This window comes from Cyclopterus lumpus, chromosome 7 (genome assembly GCF_009769545.1).
Source record: "Cyclopterus lumpus isolate fCycLum1 chromosome 7, fCycLum1.pri, whole genome shotgun sequence".
NCBI classification, from domain to species: Eukaryota; Metazoa; Chordata; class Actinopteri; order Perciformes; family Cyclopteridae; genus Cyclopterus; species Cyclopterus lumpus.
In genome coordinates, this window is record NC_046972.1 from 12,445,645 (window position 1) to 12,456,091 (window position 10,447).

The 10,447-nt window shown below is 42.5% G+C and overlaps 1 protein-coding gene across 1 annotated transcript; it reads right to left on the reverse strand.

Annotated features, from left to right (window-relative positions):
* Positions 1-2,649: 2,649 nt before the first annotated feature.
* On the reverse strand, positions 2,650-10,069 carry rnd1b (Rho family GTPase 1b). Its single transcript, XM_034537464.1, has 5 exons — positions 9,950-10,069; positions 9,384-9,471; positions 3,584-3,693; positions 3,293-3,427; positions 2,650-2,895 (listed from the first exon to the last, which is right to left on the reverse strand). Exons 1-5 carry the CDS (start codon positions 10,067-10,069, stop codon positions 2,650-2,652), a joined length of 699 nt encoding a protein of 232 aa, XP_034393355.1.
* Positions 10,070-10,447: the final 378 nt, after the last annotated feature.

The window sequence follows — 10,447 nt, forward strand, 5'->3', positions numbered from 1 at the left end:
CGGACAGGGCAAGCTTTATTTAACACAGCAAAAAAACAAAAGGATAAAAGGAAGAAAGAAAATCAAATTTCCAAAATAGATTTTAAACAAATGTACATGTCAATAAAAAAAGGCAAACATAGCTACCAAATAAATATTCACATCAACAATAATATTTTAATTTGACATCCTTAAAGATGTCTTACAATGATTATAAAACAAGAGACGGTATGTACAATCATACAACTTTAATAGGACATGCTTAGGAGTTTGACTGCACCATTGTACCACACACTGACTACAACACAAAGGCTGCATATTAACTGACATGGTCCGTGAGACGCTCATCTATCCCATCTTCAGAAGGCCTGGCATCAGCTCCCTAACCTACTGAAAAATATTAAGATCTTTATTTTTTAAACAAGCCTGGCAATAAATTCGTAACGGACGCTGTAATAATGGATGTGGGGATGTCTGCTTGTGAGCCAAACCTCTCTGTCCACACAACTAACCCAAAAGCCAGTCTGTTTCCTATGCTGAACTGTTGCTATGGCAATGCTGAGGAATTTGGTGTGTGAACATGAACTGGAAGCCTTTGTGTAAATCACCACATTAAGTTCCTCTGATTACCGGGGACAGTCCACAGCTCCATGAAGACGCTACAACCATCTTTGAGAGATATTTCCAAAACAACACCGGGACTCACATCATGCGTTTGTAAAAAGAAACACAAAGTACACATTAACCAAATAAACAAAGAATGGAAAAATAGCTTTCTTTGGACAGGGCCAGCCTGTACATTATGATTACTCGTTCTCTTCACATTATTTATTTTTTCCCTCCACACACTAGCCCTTTTTACAAGATGAATTATAGACTTTTGAAGTAGATTCCCAATTTTAAAAGTATACATTGTCAACTCACTCAAGTAGTTAATTTAAGTCCTGCTGCCTCAATACTTTTTTAAATTATGATTATGTCAAATTAACAGCAAATTCTAGCATCTCCAACTCAAAGAGTGTTGTTCCTTCTTATACTCCAATCTATTTCATAGCAGGACATTGTCATTTATTATTCTAAATACCAGTGGCTACTAACACGGAGGAGGGGGGGCAAAAAAAAGCAGCAGCTCTTTATACAGCAGAGATGGTTTCAGTCTATGACATATGGATGTCCATGGAGCACTATCGCATGACAGTAATCACAAAGCTGCATCTTTATTGCCGCACAGGTTATCTTGCATCACACACACTTAAATCATTATTGCTTTATGGTTAGAAGCACAGAGATCAATGCTGCACACACACTAACCATGAAGCCAAAGATTTAAGCTCTGAAAAGGGTTCCATTGTTTTTGTTTCGTATTCATTGTTACAGTAGGTGCTGCTTATTAAAGGTCAATAGATGAACAAGAGTGCACGACAACTAACTAGTCATCTTGGAAGAGTTGAGTCAGATTGGGAATGCTACATTGGATTGTTGCAAACGAGAGAAATCCACAGGCGTATTACAGTAGTCAAAATATCTCATTGACTTCCGGGATATGAAAGGCATTTTTCAAAACTGCATACCATTTGTGAATTGTTGAAAAACTGTCAACAACGCAATGCTACAAATCTTAAAACTGCAAACCAGATCTTTCCGTTAGCAGTCAGCCTGACTTAGTTAGTGTTATCCTGGGCTTTTAAAATGCCTCATAACACTTTGACTGGCATCATTAACCAGCCACAGCTTCATAAATATCACTCTCATCATTTAAAATGTGTCTGTCCCATCACCAAAACAGTATTTCAAAATAGACTTCAGCTGTTACAGCAGACACTGGAAGCCCAACTAGACACCTTTTTTGGGGGGGGGCGTTTCCTCATTTCTGCAGTTGTGTTGTATACACACAGCCTCTTCAGCACTGAAGCCTGTGGAGCAGCGCTGTCCAGAGCTACACAACCATGCATCAACAATCCATGCAGGTTGAAATGGTCTAGACTGCTGTCTGCACAGCAGCCTGCACTCACAGCTCTTATCCCTGCTCTCATCACTACTGAGACAACGAGAACAGCTCTCTATGTAATAGCTCTCACTGTGTGTCCCTCTACTCCCTCTACATCTCTGGGCTTTCACAAGCTTAAATGGGGACATCAGCAGCAAGCTATTTCATACCTCATACACCTTACTAAGAGGGATGTACAGGATGCTGCTAATTCCTGACGGTTTCATGCTAGATTTATTTTTGTACTTAGAAAAATATCCATTGAATTGTCTGAGAGGCATTTACATCACAAGATTAAACGTCACACGTTGCACATTTCCAATTTGGACAAAATCAACATGTGCCTAGAGATAGTAAAATCATACAGATGTAACACCCTTGTAGTTGCATACTGTTTACAGGTGAAAGAAATTATAGCTTGATGATCAAACCTGGACTGATATTGTTTCTCTGAAAGCAATATAAACAAAAGTGGAAAAAGATGGACGTGCGCTAAAAGGTTCAGGAGCAAGTGGACAGCGAAGTGTCCACCTCTTCTGAGGGGTGTTTGGTTTCCGGGGGGGTGAGGGAAGGATTCAGCAGGAAGCCCTGATAAAACCATTGTGCCCACCCCCCCTTCCCCGAGACCAAAGAGGCAGGGGCTGGGGGTTGCATGTGAGGACTGTAACCCAGGAGGTCTCCACTCACATGACCGAGCAGCTCTTGGTCTTCTCCTTCTTGAAGGTGGAAGAGAGCAAATCCGACTTGCTGGGCAGGTGGAGAAGTCTTTTGGACAGGCGACGGGTGGGGCTTGGCTTCGGGAGAGGCTGCAGCTTGTTGATGCAGGCCATCGCTGCGGTGCGGAAGACGCTGTGGATGCTTTTCTCCGAGGTGAAGGCTGAGCACTCCAGGTAAGCTTCTGCACCCAGCTGCTTGGCCATAGCAGAACCCTGCAATACATGTGATGAATGATGAAGGGTGCTGTTCATAATGTCCTTTAATACATTTTTACTGTTTTCTATTTACACCAGGGTCAACATGTAGTGTGGATTTCAGGAAGAAATGCCCGAAAGCTCATAAAATGTCTGTACAATCAAAAACGAGGATGGATGCCATCATTGACTCTTCTAGGTGACAATATATCCTTGAGCCATTTGTCATCATAAAAAGACAAAATAGGTTTTCAATAGTTTTTCAAGCAATAAATATTATTACCAAATTATCCTGAAGTACTTGAAAATGCCGGCTAGAAGTGGAAGTGTACTGATATGCAAGATGAGATGCTTTTAATCTGACATTATATGACTACATTCCTGGAAAAGTCAAAAGTGAATTCCTTTGTCTCACCTGCTCATAGGTTATGGGAGTCTGTTTCTGATTGGACAGCTCCATCAGCGTGCAGACATCTGTGCGCAGGTCGGTCTTACAGCCAATGAGCAGGATCCGTGTGCTCGGACAGAAGTCCAGGATCTCAGTTTTCCACTGTGGACAGAAAAGGACAGCCTGTTCAGTAAATAATCACCTGTCATCATATATGCTTGATTGAAAGCCGGCTACATTTGAGAGAATGACTGACATTAAGTACAATGGTACACAAAGATGAATCATAACTTGAAATTAAAGTCCTGAAGTCATTACCTTCTTCAGACTGCTGTCCACAGTGTCAGGACGGCTGATGTCAAAACACAGCAAAACTGCATCTGAGTCACTATAGCACAGGGGCCTCACGTTATCGTAGTATGGAGAACCTACGAGGGCAGAAAACAGATAATTACACATGTAGATAAATTTAGAAGACAAACGTTGAAAACACACGCAGGCATCTGATTTCGAGTTGCTCCATGTGCCATCAATGCCTTCAGTGCAGCGTTTCAGAGGAGTTTTGCATTGCAGCCATTTTGAAATATTGCTCAAGGAGAAATGATAACACACTACCAATCTTTGTTTCACTTTAACTTTCATTGTTTCTGAGTGCTTGATGGAAGAAGAGACTTTTGATATTTTTAAAACTTTGAGGCCAGACTAGCTCTTTTCTGGTGCCACATTAAAAGGCATATTTTCATTTCAAAGGCACAAGGATCTAGACCAAATGTGCTTTGTTAAATGTTTAAAAATTTAATTAGTGAGTGAATGAGTAATTCCTTTTAACTGGAGATTGTTTCCAGAATTGATGGCTGTCGCAACAGGCAGTTGTTCAGTGCAAAAAGGGTGATCGAGCAGCAGAGTGGCAGAGGCCGAGAGAGCTGCAAGGGATTATGTGCAATCGGCATCACTTCTCCTGCTGAGCCTCACTTTGCTGTCCCTGAAACTGCTCTTTCCTCTGCCCCTGTATCTTCTGATGGCATTTCAGAGGGAGAGAAGATGACAATCGAGCACTAAATCCTCATTGATCTTCTCTTGCAGTAGATTACGCAAGTGGAACGGTAGGCTTGGGGCAGGCAGACGCTCCCACTCATGCTCAGAATCCTTAAGTAAACCACCCACCCCCCAAAAAAATCCTCTGCTCGACGCGCAATACCTTCAGTTCCTCTGTTACCACAGCAACAGCCTTGGAATCCGCCATCTACATCAGGCATTCCTCCCACCTCTCCATAAAGGCTCGCTTTAACTGCCAATCAATCACTTTACACCGCAAACTGCCCACCCACCTCCTGTTGGGGACATTCCTCTGCTCTGCAACAGAGTTGGGGACCACAGACATACATCGGTCACACACAAAGACACAAAACCACACCTAATGATACATAGACTCACTATTTCAATTTGGCAGCAGCCAGAGGTCTGTGATCAGATGAAACAGAAGAGGAGCAGCTCGATGGGATTAACATGTTTACTTTAGGCTCTGTGTGAATCCCAAAAGGAATTCAGTGTTCCTCTTATAGCTACAGATAACAAAAGCCGTCTGTGTAATTACTCGTTAGATATTACACAACCATCCTAATTGATTTACAGCGTAAAAACAATGCATCAGAAGGAAACATATGAACGAGCACACACAACATGGATGTGTGCATACAGATCGGTTTCATGAATACTTAATGATTTTCCACATTATCAAAGGGTAAAACTGAATTTGCCAGCTGTCAGGCGCTGTGAGTGGAATAATGACAAGCTGCGATGAAATTCCTCAGGGCTCATTGTCCTGAAGAAAGTAAACATCGCAGCAGAGGAACAAAGGGACTTGTGTTAAAACCCTGTTTCTAAGCCTTTGGATAGAAAACATACTATACTGTTAAGTAGCAAATTAACTGAAACATTGTGATTAAACTAAATCATTTACTACGGCTGTATTTTACAGACGTCAACACCATAATAATTTACATTATTGCCCTAATACTGTTTACACCTCGGGCTGAGGAGAAAAGCCACGCTTATCTGTGAGACAACTTTGTGTTTGTTGACTGTGAAAATTGACACACATTAAAATCAGAACAATTAGCACCACTAGGATGTGTGTGTGTGTGTGTGTGTGTGGAGACTCTAAGGTGTCTCATAGGAGAATCAGAGGCGCTCAATAAATCTTCCCAATCACCCTCAGGAGGTTATCCCAACCAGGGACCTGGTGTGATTCTGCATTAAAAAGCCACTGATCTAAATGCAGCAATCGATGGAACGCTGCACAGGAGGTCCAAGAGTCTTTGAAATTAAAGCTGACAAATTAGTTTCCCTGTCAAGAAGGAGGGGAGATGGGGGGAATGTGTATGATGTGTTTTCTTCTTCAAAGAAATACATATTTTTTTATAAAGGATGCAGGATTCAGTGGGCATATTTATCCTGTCTCCAAAGGAATAAAAAAAAAATATATATATGAAAGTGTAAGTATTAGTATTTGAAGGTCCTCGACATGCTGTTCGGGTACAGAATCAGCCTTAGCGGCACTCTCCAGACACTCCAGGACCCAGTTTCTAATCCTGGAAGAAATAGCTGTTTCCTTTATGTCAAGAAAAAGCTTGGAGGAAGAGAGGAGGGAAAGCAGAAGTGTAGCCTACTGAGGTAGATCACAAAGAGCCCTCCTATGCCATTAATCCTTCACCCCCTGCAGTCTGATATCACAGAGCACCAGTCTCTGTCGCTTTCCCTTTCTTCCCCTCCATTGCAACAACCCAAATAATGGCTTGGATAGATCAATACACATGCAGAGCCATGCTCCAAATGCTCCCTTTCCCCCATTTCTCAACAGCATGCCTCGACAACAGATGGAGAGTTTCTGAGGCATGAAACATGGAGAGTGAGGCTGACTAACTGGAAGGAAAAGAAAAGAGCATAACCAAACTGAGCTCAACTCCATCCGTCTTGATGGTGCGGTGCCCAGAGCTAAGTGTTGAGGTAGAAATTGGGCCAGAGGAGAAGTAGACTTTGCAGGCCTAGACGACGGGCCTTGTGTTTGAGCGTACAGGTGGGGGAGGGGAGGATCTGCTTTTTTTGTGTGCGCGTGAGTGAGACTGCAAGGGTGTTTTTGTGCATGTGTGCTAAATCAACTGAGCGTCACAGCCTATCTTCATCATTAGCACACTCCTCAGTGAGAATGCAGGGGTCAGACAGAGTAATGATCCAGTGATGGGATGACTCACAGATTTGGGGATGAGAGTAGCCCTGCCCCTCCACCCACACTCAGCCGACTGGGAAGCTGCCGCTTTTGCTGCTGCTTCTGCTGCAGCTGATAACTACGGAAATGACCACATTCAGGCCAAAAAACACACTACATTGCGTCAAACAGTTGCTCCCTGGTTTCACATGCCAGAGCCAGTCAGAATCACTGCTGAAGACCCCTGCAGGGAGCGGGAGGTCGGCTCTTTGTTCCTGAGCATCGCCACGTTGAGCTGTTAACAAGCTTTACTTTGTAACTTGACACTGTCAAAGCTCATCCCACTCTGGATTTTGAAGTTGGTGCAAACAACATATGTAAAGCCTTGATATGCTTTGAATTAAATGTGTATTCTGCTTATGATCTTTCATAAAGCCAAAGTCAGAGCTCAGAGGTAAAAATAAATACATTTTAGTAGTTAGAATTCCAATTAGCCTGTTGGATATATATCATCTGCCAAGAATAGTTTGCCTTAACCTTTATTCTAATTAAAAACTGAGCTAGCGCTGAAACGCCGAGTCAATAAAGTTATTTGATGCATTGTTTAATCATTTAAATTCATAATGGAAAAAATACCAATAAAATGGTGGTAACCTCAAAACAGACTGACTAAATGACTAATAGCAAGCCATTCGGCCATAAATACTATCAGTCATTTCAAATTTCCATTCTAACATTTCATTATTAATAGACAACTATTGTGGTTATCCATTAACATGATTATTGTCTATTAACTATATCTCTCCTTCACAATCATGCAGATGGTTTCATCAGCTTAAATGGATATTGGGTTCATTACAAATCAGTCTCATTCATTAATCATACAATAAATGACTACAGTGTGTATACAATATCTTCTCAAATGCAAAGGCTTTATCAGCAAGATCATTCAACCTGAAATATATTACCCACTAACACTATAACGAGTTTCATTATTCACACTTCATGAGTTATAGCCACTGGACGATGTCCGTCCGTCCGTCCCCCCCCCCCCCCCCCCCCCCCCCCCCCCCCCCCAGAACACACACACGGGCTGATTAAAACCGGTGGATTGATTTTGGCCTGTAAATCCATGGCAGGGCTGGGAGAAGGAGCTGCCTGCCATGTGGAAGTAGTGATGAGGTCAGTCCAATCAATGAAGGGGAGTCAGGATAATGAGAAGACCCTCTCAGTGTGGAGGGGCTGCAGCAGCACAATTAGAGCAAATTACAGTAAAACGAAGAAACTGCACGGTGTGGCCAACAAATAGCCCCTGTGAGTGTCGTCCATTACCTGCAGCCCGACATGAGATACATGAGAGCCATCTATAAATAATGATATAGAGGAGGGGGGATATAAGTTTTCTTCTAACTGGAACAAGAGTAGTAAAATTCAGTCTTTAAATCAAACCGAAAGCAGAGTTGCAAATAAAAAAATGTAAATCACCATCAATAACTTTATGTGGTATACCTTTTGCGGCCAATTTAAACTTAATTGACAACTGTCTGTAAGGCACATTAGCCACAAACTAACCAGTGTAATTTTGGAATGTGCTTGGGTAGCGAAGAAGCGACAGAGAAAAGAGTTGAAACGGTAAAGGACGGGCAGAAGAAAAGTGTAAACTGAAACTGAAAAGCAGTAGATACAAGTGAAAGAATAAAGAAGAAAAGAAAGAGAGAAAGGGAAAGCATGTCAAACTCTTTGGGTCAGTCAGAAGGAATGGCCCAGTGGACCTATTCAGAGTCTTAATCCCCTGCATCATGCTGCTCTAGTGGGTGACCCGCAGCAGCATATGGAGGCAAATGCAGGTCACCAGAGTTTCTGAGCTGCCTCCTGTCTGTCTGCTCCAGAAAACCTTCCTGCTCAACAGGATGTCTCTCTGTGTGCCCATCATCCCCCGGCACCAGGCCCATTGCTGCAGGCCAGACCAAAAGTCCACAGTCTGGGATTAAAAAGCAGGATTTGGTCTCGGAGGGAATTACACTCACTTTTTCCCTGCCGCTTTTGGATAGTGAGGGGGGATGGGGGGGCAGCGAGAACACAGTGAATACTGCATCATCTCACACAAGTGGGTCTGTTACATAAAGGATTTGTTGCACACAAACACACATATGCACAAAAACACACAAGCCAACTTGCTCAGCCACAGTGACGTAGTGATACAGCCGGCACTCGTGTGGATGGAGAGGGATACATGGGCTGAGAGAGAAATCATTGTGCACTCAGCATAAAGGGAATCAAACAGGTGCTGCAGACCCATGTTCACAGTATTCAGGTCAATACACCGAGCAGCAGATCCCCGGGGAGATCCGCACTGACACATTGACCCTCTTTTTCACGCTTAGTGTAAATGAACATATGATGCGCAAAGTCAGCAACAACAAGAAGTGAAGCGGAATAATCCCTGTCTCTATGCCGAGTTTCCAGGGAAACATATTAGGCACAGAAATGTACTTGTAGATCTGTCAATCTTTTTATCTTGCCATGTGCAAAAAGCATCTAGCGATATTTAACGGCATTTAATCATCTGCCATTTACAAATGAAAGATGACTGAGACTCTGCAGTTCAACAAGTGCACATTTTGTGTGCCACTGCCTCAGCGATGGATGAACACAAAGAGTATGATGCCTGCCCATTAGCCTCTATGTAATCAAACACCACAATCATATGGTCTCCTTTATTACAAGATGGACATTGTTAACAATTACATGTTTTGTGACCAAAAGAAGAATACCTAGGAAGACATTATAAAACGCAGCTGAGACAGACGCTTATTACATTTACTGCGCATTGCCTAATATTCTCCTTCAGTGCTGCAGGCAGAATGGCAGGCCATGATAGGCCGGATAGACAGAGGAAATGTGATCAGTTACCTGAAGTGTCCCACAGACTGAGCTCCACTCGCTGCTCCTCCAGCTCTAGACACGCTGTGTAGTTTTCAAATACCGTGGGCACATAGGTCTGGGGAACAATACACATGATGGTGTCATTAGTGGGGAGGCGTCTGTCTGTTAGTTACAGGGAATTGAATTAATCATGCTAATAAAAAAAAACATTTTCTTCTGCTCAATTTGAATACATTTTGGATCAATCAATCACATTAATCACTGCAGCTGCAAGAAATATTGCACACAGCAGCAAAACATGAAACAATCCTTTTTGTATAAGGGATATAATTACATTGGTTACGCGATAAAACAGTGGATGCCCCTACAGGTATTACGGTAAATGCATACAAAATAAACCAAGAAGACAACATGTATGAAAATGCGCATGAAAACTGACTCTGCAACATGCCCACCGTTCTTTTGTTGTTGCCACATTCAATCATTTTAATATAACTTAGCACTCTGATTATCAACACAGCTACAGCACATCTGTATGTGCATACACGTTTAGTTAATGTTTCACTAACAGAAGACGTCACATTAGAGCATACCTCTGGATAACAATCCTTTGCCAGGACTTGCAACATCGCCGTTTTTCCGCATTGTACGTCTCCCACAAGAACCAGTTTACACCTCACCACCAGCGGCTGTGTATTTCTCCTCTCCTTCATGGTGTCAGTGGCGGCCCAGTGTTTGTTGCAGAAAATGTTAAAATCAAGAAACAATACAACACCGAAATCCTGCCAGTGTGGTTCTCGGAGGATGCTCGCAGTTGGTCTGATTTAATTCGCCACAGCAGGTCTTTATACAGACGAGCATCAGCCAATAGGAGCTCACCATTCCACAGGCTTCTCGGGGCTGTTCTCAAAGAGAAAAGGCAAGGATGAGAGAACAGCTGCGTTATAAATAGGGATTTTCTAAAAGATTCGGTGTAGATTACAGTGCACGATTATACATTGTTGGAGGAGTTTCATAAACATGTGTAACTGTTTTAACTTAAGTTGAAACAGTTACACATGTTTATGAAACATAGCAGTCGCAGTCAGTCG